General features: G+C 46.6%; 1 protein-coding gene across 2 annotated transcripts in view; it reads right to left on the bottom strand.

Annotated features, from left to right (window-relative positions):
* PYGB (glycogen phosphorylase B) overlaps nt 1-15,256 on the bottom strand; it is a 53,659-nt gene extending 38,403 nt beyond the window's left edge. The window contains exons 1-2 of one of the 2 annotated variants that reach the window (XM_028123734.2): nt 14,906-15,256; nt 1,026-1,127 (exon numbers count right to left, since the gene is read on the bottom strand). In XM_028123734.2, the coding sequence (XP_027979535.1) occupies nt 1,026-1,127; nt 14,906-15,148 (345 nt within the window). In that variant the 5' untranslated portion in view covers nt 15,149-15,256. The remainder of the gene's footprint in view (nt 1-1,025; nt 1,128-14,905) is intronic. The other variant, XM_028123735.2, reaches the window with a different exon arrangement.
* Nucleotides 15,257-21,732: the final 6,476 nt, after the last annotated feature.

Raw genomic sequence — 21,732 nt, forward strand, 5'->3', positions numbered from 1 at the left:
CAGGTTGACTTCTGGGGTATTTAGGTGTTGATGGGACAGGGCGAGCCTAGGATCCTCCTATTCCATCACCATCTTCCCTTCCAGTCTCTTTTTAGATAATTTTGAGGATACAATTCCCATTTTGGGAAGTCAAATTTTTTTCCAAATTTTTATTTTGCCAACTGAAACTACCTGGCCCCAGCAGCTCCTCTCCACTAAGCTGTGGACAGAGACAGGAGCCCCAGAAATGTGAGGCTGCCTGAGACCCACGTGAGGTCCCTCCCATGCCGCTACCAGTAAGGCCCCCAGAGCGTCTCCCACACCAAAACTGAACAAAAGCAAAAAGAGCAGAAGGTGCTAGGGGAGGGATGACTTTGGTGAGGACCCTGCTATGCTCATGCAGGAGGGTGGGAGGGCTGCACATCTATACCCTAAGAATTGTACACTGAGTGTGCAGTGCAGGAGGAAGATGGTGTCCAGGGAGGGGGGTACGGAGACAGAAAACAGACATGATGGATTCCAGTTATGCTCTAAAACCACAAATGAACTGTGGACGGAATCAGCATCCAAGTGATAATTGTTAAAAGCAAAGACAGTTTTTATTCTGATTGGAGAGAAAAGGCAATTTTATACCTAGAGGGCAAGATGAACACAAGAAGTTGTCTAGGGGTGGAAGAGGGGACTGGAGGTTCAGTACGGTGACAAGCAATGGGACAGTACTACTTCTGCCCTGTGGTAAATCTGCCCCTGGGGTGGGTATGAGGAGTGCAATGGCCTTTAGAAGCCTCGAAACCTTAGCATCACAATGCAATCCCGTGCTCACACACTCATGCCTTAGCTTCCCATCCAATCCTTACGTTTTCCCCTTGAGAAGGGGTGTCACCCACCAACCCACTCTCCCCTGTGTAGGACAGACTAGGCCATAAGTCACGCCTGGCCCCAGACGGCAACAAATCCCAACATCAGTGCTCACCTCTGCGGGGCCTGGATTAAAACTTAGTGTGCCACAAGAGGCTACCCAGCAGCCAGGCCCCAGGGTCCCGTACCTGATAAATGGCTTCATCACAAGCATTCTGAAGGCCCAGGTTCACCATTGTGTTCTGCAGTGTGCGGCCCATGTAGAATTCCAGGGAAAGATAATAGATGCGCTGAGGAGGCAAAAGAAAGCATCTCAGATTTCGAATTCCATCCCCGCACACAAGGAAGATTAGGGTGATGAGCAAATTCATAAGAGCACCTCCTTAGGTGTTTCATTTGGGCTACCCACACACCCCCAAATGGGCTCACTCCCTATGCCAAGCCTTGGCCAACCTCAGCTTTCCAAGGGCAGCATTCAGGACCCTTCTACCGCAGAGCCTCTGCTCAGTGCCCTGCTGGATGTAAGTTGGCCTCCCCCAGATGGCAGGAGGCAGGGCAGGGCAGCGCTGGTGAATAAGGCTCCCAGAATAGAAAGAGCCAGGTCTGAACTTAGCTTGGCCTCTTCCCCACCATGGGCCCTTGAGTAAATGACCTCTTCACCTCTCTAACACAGGATAAAACAACCCTGTGACGGGGGAGTACTCTCAAGTATTAACAGCTTCTAACACCCACATTAAGTACTCAGTAAACATCACCCAGTCAACACAACTGGATGGATGGATGGATACATCCATTTCCCCTGGGCCCAAGTCTGGGTAGTGCCTGCTGCCTGACTCAGGGGGACTGGGATATGTGACAGTCCCTGTAAACAAGAAGGAGGGCCACCCACACTCACTGGGGGCTGAGTGGGGTTCTAAGCCCTTCCCATGAGTGGTACCAATTACTCCTCACAACCCCCCAGTGGGCCCTGAGGCAGCAGTGGTTGAGCCACACTCTGGCCCTCAGAGTCTTGCTCTTACGCAGGACTCCATGCTGCTTCCTGCCATCAAAAGTAAAGCCTGGGAAAATAAATGGGGACGAAGGGAGAAATGTTCCTTACGGGAGAATTCCAGTGAATGTACGCAGATGGAACGAGGGGGAGAGAAAACCGGGCACCGCAAAGTGTGACTGCCGCGGACAGCAGCCCCCGCTGGAGCCTGACGCCGGCGGGCACAGCTTTCCAGACGAACGGGGTATCTGCCGGCCTCCAACGTCTCCCCCACAGTATTCATCGATTACCATGGTGGTGTTAACAAATGTCCGGAAATTCTGATATCCTTCCCCCCAGTGGGTGGTGCCCAATTCCCTCCCCGAGGCGGGCTGGATTGGGGTGACTCCCATCTACTAAACAGTCTGGGACGGGAAACCATAACTTCACAGGCGAGGGACCTGGCTGTGCCACCTTCCTCAGGTGACAAGGATAATACCATCAGTGCCAGGTTATGGTGATACGCTGTGATGAGAAGGTGCTCTGTGGTATTCTTTCCAAGCACCCCACCCAGACTAATCAGAAAAGAGCCTTGCACAGGCCCCTATCTAAGGGTCATTCATCAATTTGCCAAGGTCATGAAAGACAAGGAGAGACCAACAACCATCACAGATGGGAGGAGATTAAGGAGACATAATAACTAGGGGACCCCGGATGTGATCCAGAGACAGAGACAGTATTAGAGGAAAAAGTGGTAAAATCCGAAGAAAGTGCTGAGCCAGTGCGAGCTCATTTTGATAACCGTGCTATGGTCATGCAAGGAGAGAGTGCGACACAGTACTCCACACTATCTTTGTGACCCTCTGCAAATCTACTCTTGCTCCTAAATAAAAAGTTACAAAGCAAAACCAGGCCTTGAAAAGGGGTGTGTCTGTGACTGTGTGCACATGCACAATGATGAGTGTGTGTGTGTGTGTGTCTCGGATTCAGATGTGAATCCATGGGGAAGTATGGACTGGACTGGACTATGATTTTCTCTTTCCAGCAGGCTAAAATTTTCAAAATACAATTTAAAAAACATCAGCTTCTCTCCCTGCTGCAGAATGCAGGGAGAGAATTCACTTTCCACAGACTGTCGGCAGGGCTTCTTGGCCAGGGTTTTACTGGGATGTCCTGTCTTTACAGAGCAACCTGCCTAAGCCACTTTTGGACTCGCATTCCGTGCAGTGCCCCTCTTAAACTATATGTCTTTATACCCCATTTAGAATTCTGACCAACAGCTGACCAGAAACCTTTTGAGAAAATTGCACGGTTTCAGTTTCAGCAGTGTCGTCCTCTGGGTTTTTACAGCCATGTTCATACCATTATATCACACTTTCATGCAGCAGTTTTTAGACAATTCTCCTCAGAACCAAGAAGCAGCTTCAGAGGGTGAGCCAAGGTAGAAAGGGGCTCCCAATTTGCAAAATACACAGGCAAGGGAACAAAGAAAATGGAGATAACCCATGTCAATGGATTGGAAGGCTTACCACTGATAAGATGGCAATACTTCCAAAATGGATCTACAGATTCAACATAATCCCTGTCAAAATTCCAGCTGGCTTCCTTGCAGACTGATAAACTGATTCATTAGATGGATTAGGTGGATCAATCAGACGGAAATGCAAAGGATCTGGAATAGTCAAAACAATCTTGAAAAAGAAGGACAAAACTGGAGGACTTACACTTCTTAATCTCAAACCTTATTATAAAACTACAGTCAGCAAGACTGTGTGGTACTGGCATAGGCGTGGACACACAAGGCAATGGAATAGGGACCCAAAATCAACCCTCACATTTATGGTCAACTGATTTTCAACAAGCATGCCCTGATAATTCAGTCGGAGGAATAATCTCTTTAACAAATGGTGCTGGGACAACTGGATATTCACATGCAAAAGAATGAAGTTGAGCTCCTACCTCACACCATATACAAACATTAATTCGAAGTAGATCAGAGATCTAAATGTAAAAAACCATACAACTTTGAGAAGAAAACACAGAAGTAAATCTTCATGACCTTGGAATAGGCAATGGTTTCTTTTGTATGACACCAAAAGAAAAAACAGATAAATTAAACTTCATCAAAATTAAAAACTTTTAATAACATGAAGAAAGTAAAAAGGATGGGAAGGAACAGAATGGGAGAAAATATTTGCAAATCATATAACTGACAAGAGATTTGTATCTAGAATATATATACAACTTAATAATAAGAAGACAACCCAATGGTTTGTTGGCAAAGGATCTGAACAGACATTTCTGTAAAGAAAATACACAGTGCCGGGGCACTTGGGTGGCTCAGTCATTAAGCGTCTGCCTTCGACTCAGGTCATGGTCCCAGGGTCCTGGGATCGAGCCCCGCATCGGGTTCCCTGCTCAGCGGGAAGGCTGCTTCTCCCTCTCCCACTCCCCCTTGCTTGTGTTCCCTCTCTCGCTGTCTCCCTGTCAGATAAATAAAATCTTAAAAAAAAGAAATCAAGTACCAATATATGCTACAATAAGAAGGAACCTAGAAAATATTACACTAGATGAAAGAAGCCAGTCACAAAGGATCACATTATATGATTCCCTTTATAAAATATCGATAACCCTATAGAAAGAAAGTAGATTAGTAGCTGCCTAACTAGGAGCAGGTAGGGAGTTTGGGGTGGGTGATAGCTAAAAGGTGTTGGTTTCTTTCTGGGGGTAGTGCAAATGTTCTAATATTGACTGTGGTGATGATGGCCCAACTCTCTGAATATACTGAAACCACTGAATTGTATACTTTAAATGGGTGAATTGCATGGTATCTGAATTTTTATCTCAAAGCTGTTACCAAAAAATATAAAATATTAGGGGCACCTGGGTAACTCAGTCAGTTAAGCATTCAACTCTTGATTTCGGCTCAGTTCATGATCTCAGGGTCCTGGGATTGAGCCCCGTGTTGGGCTCTGCACTCAGCAGGGAGTCAGCTTGAGGATTCTCTCTCCCTCTCCCTCTGCCCCTCTCTGCCCCGTGCATGCTCTCTGTCCGATAAATAAATAAATCTTTTAAAAATATATATATACATAAAATAGTAGAAATAATGTACAAAATTTTGACAGAGTACAGTAAAATAAATGTTGTACATTAAGTAGAACACTTCCAATTGTAAAGATGATAGAATAAAAATGTTTCTGCCCATTTTTCCCTAAAACACACTGATGGGAAGTCAGAACAGGGAGAACTAAATTAGAAAACTGGCTCTCATACCTGGCAACCACCAAGTTGCAAGGGGAGGACAAGGGTGATTGTCCACTGCTGGCCTCTGCTTTTCTCAAGCCGAGGAATGGATAAAGCACTTTACACTCACATGCATGTGCACTCACACACACCCACAGATGCATGCATTCGTGTACACAGCCACACATGGGCACATGCCCATGCATGCATGCACATTCACATGCACTCACACCTGTACACAATTCACGCACTTGCACACATGCACTCACACATGTGGATACACACAAAAACATGTACACACTCATAAATCTGGGGACCAAGGAAGGGCTGTTCCCTCCAGGCTGCACACACCCTCCAGGTCCCTGCCCCATTATCCAGTTGCAAACAGCTAGTTCAGGAAGAATTCCCTCCACTCAGGGAGATAGAACTCAGGATCTACATCCTGAAATTTAAAACAGGAAAACTTGCCCCTTTGAGGCTGCATGGAAAAAAAAATAATAAAAAATAAAACAGGAAAACAGAACAAGGAAATAAAATGGGCAAACAACACCCAGCATTTATCAAGAGACAAATACAATTTGTTAGTACAGACTAATCCAAGATGTCAAGAAACACTGATAAGGTAACAAAAGGACAGCACCAAGCCCTGGGAAGAAAAATAAATAAGTGATAAAACCGCCATAGAAATGGAGGTACCACTAAATGCAAAACAGGGGCAAGGCTGGAAACAAAGACCTGGCTGGAAAAGTGAACAAAATGTGGGAGAAGCATGAAAAAGATTGGAGAGGAAAATATCCACATGGAATCCAAAGACTACCTAACATCTGCATGATTAGTGTCCCTGAAGAAAGGACCTGAATAAAACATTAAAAACATTTTTTCACTATAATTGAAGAAAACTTTCCATACACAGCTGAATCTACCAATTCAAAGGGAATGCATATGTACAAAAAAACCATGCCAAGTTCTGTCTTTGACAGACTTTCCTCACTTTCCTGAGACACAAACTCAGCAGCGCAAGTGAGTGAATCCACAGCCACGCGGAGGACAGCTGCTGTCACCACTGCTCATGGCCCATTGCTTCTTCTCAGACGCTATTTACTCTGCACTTGAACTGAGTTATTGTCATATGGTGTTTCCATAGCATTGCGCCGCCCCTCCCTCCAGACAGGGCTTAGCCACCGGAGAGAACACCAGAGCCCAACAAAACCCAGCTGTCTGAGAAGAGTGTGAGTGAAGGTTTCAAGCACAATCATGTCCTGTTCCTCTGTATACATGAAGGCTTGCTTCTCCCCCTTGTAACTACTTTTGAGGTTCTCCCCAAGAGGCTTCTTAACAAGTTGGCACTCAGGAATATGATCAAGACGTTTTTATGTTGCCTTTAACTAGAACGTGTATTTTTATTTATTTATAGAGAGAGCGTGTGTGCACGTGCACAATGTGGGGAGGGGCAGAGGGTGAGGGAGAGAGAGAATCTCAAGCAGGCTCCACACCCAGCTGGATCTCGTGACCCTGAGGATCATGACCTGAGCCAAAATCAACGGTCGGACACTTAACCGACTGAGCCACCCAGGAGCCCCACAGAAACATGTATTCTTAGTTGTAGTTGTAGTTCCATCTCTGCTAAAGTCTCTAACTTTGAACTAGCACTGTGAAACAGCTTGATTATCTTTTTGTAAGGGATGGGTACCGAGGCATAAAATGTTGGGCCTCATCTTAAAATCTTCCAGTCTTTCTTTCTCCTCCCAAGTTGAGCACAGATGTCAAGGGCTCTGTAGTTTATTTAATTCTGCAAAGAGCTCCAGGGAGCCTCCCAATGCACCTCTGCATAAGAGGGGAGCAGAAGCAGTGACACTGGGGGTCCCTGGATACCACCCACCCAGTGGGCTCTACGGCAGGCACTGCTCATCTGCCCAGCTGGAACTCTGCGTTCTGACCTGTGGCGTGTTTTCTGGTGTTGCTGTGTAATTTGTTCTAAGAACTTTTATAATTTCTTCAAATGTATTGAAATGGTTTTCCCCAGTTTCCTTAAGATGGTTCAGAGTAAAGGCAAACTAAAGTAGGCTTGCCAGCAGCACGGCCCAAGGAGATGCACACACTTTTGAATCGCGCATGCTCAGGTCCAATCCTGGCTCCTGGCCTGGCCAGTCAGGTGGCCTAGATCCCTTCACCTCTCTGAGAAACACCATGTCTACCCTAAATATAACAAAGGGCTAGCTCTGAACTCAGGCAATATTGGTCCCCTTGCCAGGCCAGATTTTCAGGGAGAGTAATGGAACCTAATTAGCAGGGTGGCAATTTTGGACAAAACCACCTGAGGGCTCAGGCTTGGCATAAGAAAAAGCATAGCAGGCTCACCTGCAAAGGGACAGCTCCTCAGTGTCCCCAAACTCTGTTGCTGCTGCTGCTACGGGACCAGGGTCACCCTAGGCCTGGCCCAGCATCTTTCCACCCCTCGTAACCCCCAGCTTCCCCAGCCACCATCTGTGCAACTGTGGACAGGGACGCCCAGCTCAAGGAGAGCTGGCTGAAAAACCAGACACTCTCCTGCTTCAGCCTGAGAGAGACAGGGACCCCTTTAACCCCTCTACAGCAGCCTGGGGGCCTGCCGCCTAGGGTGCTGAGCTGGGCTGTTGACTTTCTTGTATGGTCCCTTCTTGCAATACCACTGTAACATATTAAGTGGCTTAGAGGCAGCCTCATTTTTTTTCAATTGGGTTTATTTATTACTTGCATAGCCTATACCGATAGGTAACATCACAGAAAAACATAAAGCTCCCTGACATAAAGAGATGAAAGGATGCGCAACACAAATACTACACAACACAGTAGTCTTCTAAACACAATTTAGGAAGTAAGGAACTCGAATTGTGGAGCTGGAGCTGAATAGCAACAGGCAGAGCCTCATTTTCTCTTTACACGACGGAGAGTCATTAAGAGAACTGAACTTTTACAGACTGCCAATTTCTTTTCCCTCGCCAAAAGGGCTGCTGAGAGTCTTTGTTTAACAGAAGGCTCTAAACGCTCTGCAGGAAAAGGAAAAAAGAACTTCTCCAACATTCAGGGCACCAAAACACAGACTGGGGCAAATGTTTTCACCGAGAAGAACCAGATTCTGGCCAGAGACGTGTCAGCTGTGCCCAGGAGAAGGCAGCAGCACTCCCCTTCTCTACCAGACTCTGTGCCTCGTCTTCCCACGCTAGCTGCCACCTCGCCATGGCTAAGCAGAGTGGCCCCCAGGGCAGACTGCCAGCTCCCTGCCAGACAGAGACCACCGACCCAACAAGAGGCCAGCTCTGGTGGGCTCCCCAGCCTCTCCAAAGGCACCAGGGCCACTCTGCCCTTGCCAGCCCAAAAGGGAGACTGCTAGGGGGCAGCAGTCTCTCCCCACCCCACCCTGCCACCACACAGCTGAGGCTCGTCCTAGTATTCACTGGCCATGTCACAGCACCCATTCTGCTGTGTCAGAGGGGTTTTTTGGAGGGTCACACTGAAAACAGCTTTATGAAACCCCTACTCTGTTTGCCATAAGGATGTTGAGCATTATCTCTCTCTTTTTTAAATGATTTTATTTATTTGAAAAGAGAGAGAAGGGCAGAGGAAGAAGCAGACTCCCCACTGAACAGGGAGCCTGCTGTGGGACTCGATCCCAGGACCCTGGGATCATGACCTGTGCTGAAGGCAGACGCTTAACCAACTGAGCCACCCAGGCGCCCCTATTATCTCATCTCTTAAACTCCCAACCTATGAAGTCACACTCAAGCACTTTCTTTTAGGATTAAGTGCCAGGGAAACTTGGCTTCCTATGAGTAACTGGCAGATTTTTGTCTCAATGTGGATTACGGATTTCCTTTTTCACTTTAGGTACTGGTACCTTGGACTAGAACACAGGTCTGTTTACAAAGTCAATTTGGAAACCGTAAAATATAACAATAGAATCTAAGAACTTACAGGGATCACAGAGATCACTCAGCTCTGCAGGGAACAGATTTACTTTGTGCTCCATGACGTTACATTTTACACTCCCCTGCCTTCTGCCTTCCATGCTGTTAAGCTCTACAAAATATCTACTCACTCCCACCCAGTGCCAATCATGCAAGTCTCCTTATCAAAGCCAGGGAAGCCAGAGCCGAATCAATTTATGTGAAGTGATCTGGACTATGCCGAAGTAGATTTATAACCTGTGTGGTCCTAGTCAGCATTTTAACTGAGCTACTTCCACCTTCCATTTTAAATGTTTCAAGGCTAAGAAGACACTCAGCTAGAACTGAAATCACATATAATTCCTACACCAGGAGATCCTGTCCAAGACACGGTTTGACCAAACTTCTCTTGTAGTCTGATTACCTTGCTAAATTTGTGTTCATTTCTCTTCCCTTTATCGTGTCTTTTTTTTTTTTTAAGATTTTATTTATTCACGAGAGACAGAGAGAGAGGCAGAGGGTGAAGCAGGCTCCCCAAGGAGCAGGGAGCCCGATGCGGGGCTCGATCCCAGGACCCTGGGATCATGACCTGAGCCGAAGACAGATGCTTAATCATCTGAGCCACCCAGGCGCCCCCCTTTACTGTGTCCTAAGAACCCCATCCTGTAATAAGGTAGGAAAAAAGTCAGTTATTGTCTGTTGCTGATTTGCTTCTGTCTCAGAATGTGCAGATTTCTAAATGGCTTAAAGCTTTGATTTAATGAAAAATTAGGGGGGCGCCTGGGTGGCTCAGTTGGTTGAGCGACTGCCTTCGGCTCAGGTCATGATCCTGGAGTCCCAGGATCGAGTCCCGCATTGGGCTCCCTGCTCAGCGGGGAGTCTGCTTCTCCCTCTGACCCTCCCCCCTCTCATGTGCTCTCTCTCTCTCTCTCATTCTCGTTCTCTCAAATAAATAAAATCTTAAAAAAAAAGAAAAATTAGGTACAATCTGAAAAGACATAAAGTTCTCCCAATTGTCTTATTTGTATTTCTTATTAGTTGTGCAACTGGCAAAGCTATAGGAGATCCAGAGGTGGCAGCACCATGTCAGTGTGAATGTCCTGGGTTTACTCATTCATGGTGTTTGTCTAACAGAGTCTCCCTGATTTTTGGAAGCACACACTTACATTTTTAAGGGTAAAGGAGCATCAAGTCTGCAACTTACTTTGAAATGGTTCAGAGAAAAAATGTATTAATATATACAGAAAGGGACATAAGAAATGTGTTAAAATATTTAATGTTTGGGAATTGCATGAAGAAAGGGAATTTATTGTATTATTTCTGCAACTTTTAAGTCTGATGTCATATAAAATAGAATTTTTTAAAAAGTCATTTACAAAGGTCTGGGATTCAGAAGCGAGGTTACGATATTTCATAAAAATACAAAGGATCTTTGTAGCCATCTAATACCAGCCCCTGATGTTAGAGTTCTCCAGAGAAACAGAATCAACAGGATATATATATAGATTTATTTTAAGGAATTGGCTCACACAATTGTGGAGGTCTGAGACTAAAATCTGATGAGGGAGGGAAGACTGCATTTGCAGTCCAAAGGCAGTCTGCTGGCAGAATCCCTTCCTGCTGCGGAGGGTGAGCGTGGGGGGTGGGGGTATCAGTCTTTGTTCTATTAAGGTCTTCAACTGATCGGATGAGGCCCACCCACATTACAGAGGGTAATCTGCTTGACTCAACGTCCATGGACTCAAATGTTAATCTAAAAAAATACCTTCACAGAAACATCCAGAATAGTATTTGATCAAATTTCTGGACACTGTGGCCCAGACAAGGTGACACAGTAAATAAACCATCACAGCTCTTAAGAGCAGAGCCAAACTGTCTTCTTCAAAAAATCATAGCACACACTCTGAGAGGCTTCTTAATCTCATAAAATGATGGCTTAACCCTACCTTCCACTTGCCGAGCTGTCAGGTTAATCAGCAACACAAAACATCTGTTCATCGTCAAGCTAGCCAGAGAAAATAACTGAGCGGTATCAGGGAAGCCTGCCCATGGGATACAAGGTCAACTTCACAAGACAAGTGGAAACATATCAAAACTGGGTGTGTTAAAAAGATTCCAGTGGCTCGTCCAATCAGTAAAAGAAAATCTTGTAAGTGGAGGCTGTGGGCAGCCAAGGCTGCAAAAACACTGCTCTAGATCATCTTCCTTTAACTCCTGAATTCAGCCAAACCATAAGATTAATCGTATTCATTATGATTATCTTATTAGAAATATTTAAGACTGCAGTTTGGGTCCATGGTGGAGCTCTCTTTCCTTAATCTACCATCATGGCTATGCCATGAGCTTATGGCAAAGAGGCATTAGTAAACAGACTCATCCACTACCTGGATGTAGTAGGCCAGCTGTCCTCATTCTACACTACCCACTTTAAAATCCCATAGAAGATATCTCACACCTGCTCATTCTAGCAATTATCACGGAGATCCCATGACTCCCATAAGTGGACATGAGCTGCCATTTGCTTTGATTGCCAGAACTTACATCTGCACTTTGTGTCCTGACCTTGCCCTTGAATGCAACCTGTTTCTCTACCCTTACTCTCTGGCCCCAACCTTCTCTTTGAGGTCTTCTATTAGTTTGAACCTTCTGTGTCATGCCTTGCTTAAGCATTCTCTGATTCTTTTAGGGTAGAGATGGAATGTCAATATAAAATGGAAACATTTTATAAGCAAACACAAAGCCACAACTTTTTACCATAGCGAGGGACCTCAGAAATGGATTACCTCGTTCCACCCACCCACCCTCCATTTTAAAAGATGAAAAAACGGAGGCCAAGCAAGATTAAGAAATCCAGCCAAGTCCAAGGTCTCACAGACAGAATGGTAAAGCCAGGACTAAAAGGAGCTTGGACTCATGTACGCCATCCCTCCCCATCCAGCTCTTTTCTATTCCTGAATCCAGGGTGGAATTCCAGCTCTGGAGTTTTATCCCAGACTCCTGGCCTTGCCATTACCTCAGAGAATCCTTGAACCATCTTCAGAACTAAGCACTGCCTCCTGCCACCCGCCAACATCTCAATTTTAGCCAGGTTTTTTGACTTGACTTGCCACGCTAGTTGCCTGAAAAATCTTTCTCTGAGCACAAGTTTCATTTGTTTCTGCTGTTGCCAAAAATAGAAGGCTAAAAGGTTCTGAAACAATAGGTACACCACGATACAATTTTGTGTAATAAAAGCGGTGTTGCTACCAGTGTAGAAAAAAGATGTAGGACACAAAATGTTTATAGCATTTATCATGTTATTACTCGGTGTTGAGAGAGATTAAAATTAATTTTTTCCTTCCGGCTTATCTGTTTTCCAATTTTTCCTCCAATAATAACTTGCATAATTGTCTGGAAGACAAAAAAATTAAGTAAAAGCACTCTAATTTATTAAATATAGGTCATTCAGCTACCCCAGGCAGAAGTGCAGTGGTACAAGTCCCCGAGGTCATTCCCAGGCTGGGGTGCAGCTATGCAGGATTTTTATTGGGAGCCTACCTCCCGTCAGGTTCTGACCCTTGTGGGGCTTGTTTCTGGCCCATTATAAGCAAAGAGAAAAAGGAGAGGAGGAGCTTATTTTTCAATGTGAATTAGCCAGACTGAAACACTTAACTTCCAATTTTCCGTTTTAAATGGCCTTCCTATCCAGAACAGGCAAACAACCTTCCACTTACAGGCTCTGTGGTTTCTTTAAAAGACAAAACTTTCTGCCTGTAGTCACCACAGCAAACAACCAAAACTCAAACCTCTCCGTGAGGACTGGGAAAGCCGTTTTGTTAGAGGAATTAATTCTGTTCATGAAAGGTCCCTTCTGTAATCCCTGAGCCTCACTGTCCTTTTCAGGATCTAATTATACATAAACACTCTAATGGGAATGCAAGGTTTTGGGGTGTGTCCTGGTCCAGGACCAGGAAAATGTCCTTGAGTGTGCAGGCAAAGCTGTACCCTTGTCATCTGCTAAACTGACGGCAAAAATGATGTTGCAAACCAGAGCTCTGCCATCAGCAAAGGATTCTGGGGGAGCCACTGCCTCTTGGCTAGTGTCCCTGGCAAAGTCATCCTAAGCCCCTGTTGTAAAAACCCGCTTTACCCATTTGGTGCCACTTCTTTCTATGCTGTCTTGCATACTAAATGTGAAGGAACCCAATTGGTATTCTAATAAATCTGTCCTCCTTACCATCTCTATTTTAGAAAAAAGAGTGCCCCAGAGTAAGTTTGGAAAAGCAATCAATCTCACTCTTAGCAATTATTAAACATTTAATGCCTCATGAAAATACTCTAAAATACTATCAACAAAGCAACTACCCACTGCCTATGTGTATACCGCAAATCAGATCTTTGCAAACTGGCTTCAGGCCTGCAAGTGTGTCCTTTCTTCACCACTCTACCTGAATATCATGGAAAGGACAATATTCTCTACAGTCAAGAGCAGGAAGAAAATCCCCAAACTGAGAGCAGATGGGTGGCCAAGAGTATGAGAGGCCTATCAAACTACGAATGGTACTGGAGAAGCATATTTACTAACCTGTAAAGCTACTGAAAAAGTTACAAATGTCAATGAATGAAATAGAAAAACCACAACACTGTACATGCAATATACTTTTAAAAATGTGTATGTAGGGCGCCTGGGTGGCTCAGTTGGTTAAGCGACTGCCTTCGGCTCAGGTCATGATCCTGGAGTCCCTGGATGGAGTCCTGCATCAGGCTCCCTGCTCAGCGGGGAGTCTGCTTCTCCCTCTGACCCTCCCCTCTTCTCATGTGCTCTCTCTCTTGCTCTCTCTCAAATAAAATCTTTAAAAAAATGTGTATGTATATTTAAGAATATACATACACATGTATGTATATTTAAGAAAAGGATCTGAAAGTACATACACCTTCAATTTAATATGGTTAAGAATAATGGAGTCACATCAGTGACTTTTCTTTGGCCTATTTTGTCTTTTTCTGCCATAAGCATAAATTTCTGCAAAATATAAAAAGTAACAATTAATCTCTGTAATTATCTAATCTCCGTGAACTTTAAACCCAACAATGTTCTTCAAGGTAGGTGTGGAAACCACTAAAGACAGAGCCTTCTTTGAGGGCTCCTTCTCTGAGCTCCTGACCCCTCCTGCTTTAGCAGGCATCCTCAATGATTTTCTTCCGATTACTGCCTAGCCAAAAAAAGCCCCACAATTCCCTGCAGATGACTGAGCTCACCCACTAACAACACCAAATTGCCCAGGCCTGGTTCCAGGACCCTTTTCTCTCACACTCTGCTGCAGAAAAACAAAAGGTGGGGGGCGGGGGCAGCGGAGGAGGAAGCACCGACTCTTGCAGCCATCACGGAAGCACCCGGCTAGAAACAGGCTGGAAAATTCCGCCAGGACTCCAGGGCTCAGGAGTCACAGGGAGCAGCGGACCCCCCGCAAGACCGAGCTCTTCGTGCAAAGTGTCTGCGAGCTCGCGCCTAAGCAGAGGATGCCGAGGCCAGGCCCCCCGGGGAGCCAAGTGTAGACAACACCCTAATCTGCTTACTTAGACGACCTCCTGACCGCCCGAATCCGCTCTGCTCCCGGGGTGGCAGGGTGGGAAGGACCGGACCAGGCCTGTGCAAAGCTGGCAGACCCCCGGGGAAAGGCGGTGGGAGAGACGTGACCCCAGCCAAGGCTATCCTCCTCGGCAAGAGGCCAGTGCGTGGACCACCGATGGGCTGCGGGGGCGGACAGAGGGTGGCCGTGCTCAACTTAAAGACACTCCGCAAGCACGGGCCCTACGTGCGTCTTTCTGGGAGAGAGGCGCATCGCTCTGCTCTCTTCATAGGGGCCTGTGGCTCGGGAGACCGGCCACAACGGCTGCCCTTTTCCGGGGTGGGGAAAGCGGGCGCGCAGGATGAGCGCAGTGACCCCAGCCTCACCTTGGGGTCGCGCTCGTAGTAGTGCTGCTGCGTGCGGATCCAGCGGCCCACCAGGTGGTCCCGCACAGTGTGAGCCAGCGCGAAGAAGTAGTCGCGGGGCGTGGCCACGTTGCGGTCCTTGACCAGCGTGAAGTGCAGGTGCCGATTGAAGCTCTTCCGCACCTCGGCCACGTCGCCCAGCCCCGCGATGCCGCGCACACTGATCTGCTTCCGCTTCTCGCTGTCCGTCAGCGGCTTAGCCATCGCGCCGGCGGAGGAGTAAGACAAGATGCAGAGCCGGGAGGACACGCGAACACCGAGGATGCTGCGGCGGCTCTGTCACAGGGCACTGCGGCGACGCAGCTAGCCCGGGCCGCGCCTGCGCGGTGTGCCGGGGCGGGGCCGAGAGGCGAGGGGGGCGGGGACGTCGGTGAATCGGGGCCTCTGGAGACGCGGGGAGGTTAGAGGGGCGGGGCCTCCAGAGAGGCAGGGCAGGGTCGCTGGCCCAGGTCGTAGTCCTCGGACGTTGGCGGGGGCGTGCCGTTTCATAGGTGAGGAAGATGAAGTGATTTACCCAGGCCAACCAAGAGCGGGGGCCTGCCCCCAAGATGGCCAAGCCCGGCAGGAGGGGAGGAGACTGGAGGAGCAGGAGGACTCGGGAGTCGGAGCGTTGATCTCGCGCCTGCCTGCTCCCCACCCCCAGGGCCATGTGGGGGTGGGGGTGGGGCGTACTCTGCTTTCGCGGCTTTCGGGATTTGGGGACCGGCTTCCCTCGCCCGGCCAGGGTCCCCGGCTGCCCCAGCTGGGATGCCCTGGGTGCTGGGGTGCGGCCGAGACCTGGTAAATGGGAAGGGAAACCGGGTGCATGCTAGAAATGCACCCACCGACGCCTATTGGGCTCAATCTCCTGAATTGGGGGCGGAGTGGCTCCGAAAATGACAGCTAGGAATGTAAAACTTCGCTCATACTGAGAAATGCTAGCCTGCCTGCGACCCTCAGACGGGGCTGACACACACGGCTGGTGAACAGGAGACAGCATTCCCCGGGGGCGCTGCGGCTCTGAAGTGTCACAGCGACCCCTCTGAGGAACCACCGCTCCTTACTCACTGAGAAGCCTTATTCCCTAAGTCACTGGCCCTCACTTTGCCCTTCAAATTACGTCAGGAGGAAGGAAACACCCCACTCTGGCCGAGGATCCGGGTCACTGTGACAGAGACACAGCCTCCTCCATTCCACCCAGGTGCGAGCCCCAGATAAGGGGTGTCTGGACACAGCTTCCCACATCTGCTTAACACGGGGTGTGGGGGTGGTTTCCCAAAGAAACTGCACCTGAGCCCACCTTGCATACAGCTCTGCTCTGAGCCTGTGGGAACACTGCTTCATGGGAGTTTCACACTGACCCCTGCCTTTTCCTTTGTTCCCTGGATGCCTATGGACCCACCCGACTTTGTGCCACTGCAGGTTTGCATTTGGTGGTCTCACACTGATGGGCTGCAAAGAATCCTGACTTACATGAAGGTCAAATTTGCCTGCAGAAGATGCCATAAAAGTAGATGCAGGAGTTTTCCTGGCGTGATGCTTCTAAAGTAATCTTACCTGGACCCTCTCCTACATGCATACTTCTTGGGGGACAATAAATGTGGAATGCCCTCTCTGTCCCACCTATTCACACACACATCCGCTCCAGGTGGCCACTAATATAACTGGAACGGATAATGAACCCCATGGCCATCTCAGCCATTTTCAGATAAGTAATGTTTAGATAGTTATAAGTGCTGTGAAGAAAAGCACATTAAGCAGCCAGGAGACGACACCTGAGTTGAGACCAAAAAAATATTAATGAGTAATGAATCTGGGGGAGAAGGAAGTACAAAGGTCCTGAGATAAGTACCCACTTGGTGAGTTCACTGAACATCAAGTCCAGTGTAGGTGGGGCAAAGAGAACAGTTGAGGGGTATCATAATATGCCACCCCCCAAAATGCCTCTTCTGCTTATAGGTTATTTTGAGCTAAAGGCTTCTGAGAAAAGAGCAAAAGCAGGAAAAGCTCTAAAAATAGGGTACCAGTTTTCCCTTTGTAAAGGAAATTTACATTTAAAAGGGCATTTCCAGTCCTAGAAACCTTTCCTCTCTTGACAGGTCTGATCATAAAACATTACAAACAACTTCTGTTTACCATACTTCTGGTCACCTTCCCATAACTTGCCTCCCTAGCTAGAAGCCCCAAAACCTTTCCTTTGTTTTAGCCTAGGATGATATTTAAACTCAAGTTCTAACCACCACTTTGAGTTACTCATCTCTAGGTACTCCTGGGTGTTTATGTGATGCACATGCTAATAACCTCATGTTTTTTTTCTCTTGTTAATCTGTCTTTAGCCAGCCAAATTTATAGGGCCCCACATGGAGAACTTGAGCTGGGTAGAAGAAAAGATTTTTTCCTCCCCAACACAACCAATGGATACATTCAGACTGGAGGTGGGGAGCCAGGTCAGGCTTGATGAAGAATCTGGATCTTCCAACAGAACTGTAGGGCTTCTGAACAGATAAAATGGAAAGAAAGTGGGCTCAGCTTTGCCCCTCCAAGGAAAAGGACTGTTTTTTTTGGCAGTCTGGTCTCAGCTATGACTAGGCCAGAGCACCTCCTCCCCTAATGGGAGACAGTTGTGAGGCCAGTCAGGCCACCTTGTAACTGTCTGGTTCTCTATTTTTGGGAGACCATTTTAAATATTCATTTACTAAGAAGTGATAGATATTGATCCAGGTTCAGTTACTCTTTGTAGTGAGCTATTCTGTATTACGGGAGATAGATTACCTTTAAAGTTTTTTCAAATAGGTATTTCAGACTGTCTATAGCTAGTTCTCTGCCTCGGAAACAGAAGATGCCTTGTGTGTGTAATGAAATGCTGCGGGAGTTAGAAGAAACCAGGTGTGGAAAACAGACACTTGTGGTCTGCTTCAGTTTCTTGAGTGTCTCATTGATCATAAAGGTTCAATAAGTGTTGGTTAAGTGAGTGACTTAGACACTCTGCCAGCCCTTGTTGAGAATGCACAAGATAAGGGTAAAGACTGCACGGGACCCCAGCAATACCACTGGCTAATCTGTGAGGGTCAGTTAAGTATTTGCAAATGAACACAGACCTGGCCTTTCAGGAAATGGGAGGCAAACAATAAATGCATTATTTTTGAGAGGTCAGTAATTGAAAACCTCAGTAGAATTAAGACCACTAGCTAGAATGATATTGTGGAATTGGGGTTCTCCCTTCACTAGGGTATGTAACAGAAAGATACTCATAGTGACATTAATGTATTGTAACACGTTGATGTTAAAAAGAAATCTGTAGGCGCCTGGGTGGCTCAGTTGGTTAAGCATCTGACTTTGGCTCAGGTCATGATCTCAGGGTCCTGGGATGGAGCCCCCATCAGGCTCCCTGCTCAGTGGGGAGTCTGCTTTTCCCTCTGCCTCTCCAGCTCCCCCTACTTATGCTCTGTCTTTCTCTCAGATAAATAAACAAAATCTTAAAAAAAAAAAAAATCTACGAGCCAGAGTGATATGAAAAGGAAATAAAATGGGGGTGGGGAGAAAGGAAGCTCTTCTCTACAGAATACCAAATAAATGTAGGAGTGGATGCTAGAACTATCAGACAAAGGCTATAAGTATCACCCCACAGATTACCTTAATAGTTACAAAAAAGAGGGGGCACTTGACAGTGGAAAAAACTTCATGAAGTGATCCAACCTAGCATTACCAGTAAGGGAACTAAAGGATACTACGTGTTTTCTGATTCAATGCACTGAGAAAGACACATCACTTATGTGAATATAATATAGTATACTACGAATATCATGGTAATATAGTAAAGACACCTAAGCCCCAGCTTATAGAGGTACAGATAACAGCTAAGGCAGTTTCCCAAACTTGCTGATGAGACCTCCCTGTAGGGCTTGTTAAAAGCACTTTTCCCAAGCTCCAAATCCAGAATTCCAACTGTCTAACTTTTAAGGTATTTTGTGTGTATGTGCAAATGTGGGGATCTCCACTCCAGGCAGCATTTCTAACCCAGCACCCAGGGCCCTGTCCTAGTAGGAATGCCATTAATGCACTGCGGGAGTACCCCATGTGTGCTAGAGTTGCTGGGGCTTTCAGGAGTGATCAAGTCAGACACTGTCACATGCTCAGCTGGGCCTAAGGTCTGATACTTTTTAGTGTTTTTAACATACAGTGTTATATTAGTTTCAGGTGTACAATACAGTGATTCAACAATTCTATACATTACACAGTGCTCACCGTAAGTGTACTCTTCATTTCCTTCACCTATTTCCCCCATCCTCCCACCCGCCTCCCCTCTGGGCAACCACCAGTTTGTTTTCTGTATTTAAGAGTTTTTTGTTTACTAAGTTCCACATATGAGTGAAATAATATGGTATTTGTCTTTCTCTGTCTTATTTCACTTAGCATTAGACTTTCTAGATCCATCCATGTTGTTGCAAAATGGCAAAATTTCATTCTATTTTGTGGCTGAATAATATTCCATTATATGTATATGTGTGTATATATATATATCACATCTTCTTTTTCCATTCATCAGTCGATGGACACTTGGGTTGCTTCCATAAATTCTGTTGTAAATAATGCTGCAGTAAACATAGGGGTGCATATACCTTTTCGAATTACTGTTTATGTACTCTTTGGGTAAATACTCAGAGGAATTACTAGAGCATATGGTAGTTCTATTTTTAATCTTTTGAGGAACCTCCATACTGTTTTCCAGAGTGGCTGTACCAGTTTGCATTCCCACCAACAATGCAAGAGGGTTCCCCTTTCTCCACATCCTCATCAATACCCGTTATTTTTTTTTTTATCTGTTTCTTGTGTTTTTGACTTCAGCCATTCTGACTGGTGTAAGGTGGTATCACTGTGATTTTGATTTGCATTTTCCTGATGATCAGTGATGTTGACCATCTTTTTATCTGTCTGTTGGCCATCCGTATGTCTTCTCTTGGAGAAATGTCTGTTCATGTTATCTGATCATTTTTTAATTGGATTATTTGTTTTTGGGGTGTTGGGTTGTATCAGTTCTTTATAGATTTTGGATACTGACTCTTTATCAGATATGTGGTTTGCAAATATCTTCCATTCTGTAGGCTGCTTTTTAGTTTTGATTGTTTCTCTTACTCTGCAGAAGCTTTTTATCTTGATGTAGTCCCACTAGTTTAATTTTGCTTTTGTTTCCCTTGCCTCAGGGGACATATCTAGAGAAATACTGCTGCGGCTGATGTCAGAGATGTAACTGTCTGTGCTCTCTTCTAGGATTTTTATGGTTTCAGCCCTCACATTTAGGTCTTTAATCCAGTTTGGGGTTGGTTTTCGTGGGTTTTTTTTTTTAAGTAGGCTTCTTGTCCAGCATAGAGTCCAACACAGGGTTTGAACTCACAACCCTGAGATCAAGACCCAAGCTGAGATCAAGAATTGGATGTTCAGGGCGCCTGGGTGGCTCAGCTGTTAAGCATCTGCCTTCAGCTCAGGTCATGATCCCAGGGTCCTGGGATTGAGTCCCGCATCAGGCTCCCTGCTCAGCGGGGACCCTGCTTCTTCCTCTCTTCCCCGCTCATGCTGTCACTATCTCTGTCTCTCTCAAATAAATAAATAAAATCTTAAAAAAAAAAAAAAAGAATTAGATGTTCAACCAACCGAGCTACCCAGGTGCTCTGGTCTTTAATCCATTTAAAATTTAGTTTTGTGTGTGGTGTAAGAAAAGAATTTCATTCTTTTGTGTGTAGCTCTCCAGTTCTAAGGTCTGCTACTTCTTAAGTGATTGTGAGATAGGGTCTAAAGCCAGCAAGAGTCAGTTTACGAGGTCCCCCTTACTCAGGGGCCCCTCCCCTGGAAGGGAAGGTGGCACAGACAGGGGTTGGTGAGGGACAGGGTGATGAACATGCTAATGAGAGGAAGCTGGTTACACTCCAGGGCCATTGCCCTGCCGTCCTCCAAACCAGAAACATTCCCCAATTTTAATGGGGTTGAACTGGACAAGCCCTTGCAGTTTTTAGGATTAGCCTGGAATATGAGATGGGCTTTCTGCTGCACCGGAGTAACCTGGGGGACCAGGGTAAGAGGGCCAGGCATGAGGAGAGCAAGTCTGATGTGCACACCTGCACCCCTCAACTCCCGCTCATTCAGGGTCAGACCCATCAGAAGGAAAACAGCCCTTAGAGGATCAGGGTCCTCAGTATCACTTCTGTCCCTTAGCACAGACCTCCTGGCATGGAGATTAAGATTCCTCAGGCAGGCGTGGTTGTTGCCCTGTCTCCACAGAGAGTATGTTAAGTTCACAGTGAGAAGTCTGTCTCAGCACAGCCTGAATTAATGCAAAATGAGGGATGACAGCCACCTGTGGAAGTCACCCTGGAAAACAAGTGTCTTGAATCCATGTGCCGCCCAGGGGAGGCCGGGGAGGAGCCGGACTCGAGGTAAGGCTGAGCCAGGCCGGCGACCCTCAGGCTGCACAGGGAAGCCCCTGGTCTGCTGCCCCTGCTCCCCTGTCTCGGGAGCTTCCCAAAGTCGCTGGCACTCCTAACACCTGCTGTGCACAGCTCAGGCCACACATCTGCTCCACACCCACACAAGACACCAAGAAGGGCTGGAAGGAGACGGGGTCCAGCCAAAGGGGAAGTTTAGGATGCTTTCTGTGCGAGGAGCTGTGTAAAAGTCCCCTAAGAGGACAAGGGTAAATGGCTCCATTATTTGTTCATTAAGGCTCCTTGAGTCAGATCTCCACATCGTCAGGTGGAGGCACACTCCCAGGAGGCCCGCTTCACCTGGATTACAGTTACAGTAGACCCCTCAGGTGG

This window comes from Eumetopias jubatus, unplaced genomic scaffold (genome assembly GCF_037043125.1).
Source record: "Eumetopias jubatus isolate StellerSeaLion01/CBP00866 unplaced genomic scaffold, mEumJub1_p1.0 scaffold_9, whole genome shotgun sequence".
Classification (NCBI taxonomy): domain Eukaryota; kingdom Metazoa; phylum Chordata; class Mammalia; order Carnivora; family Otariidae; genus Eumetopias; species Eumetopias jubatus.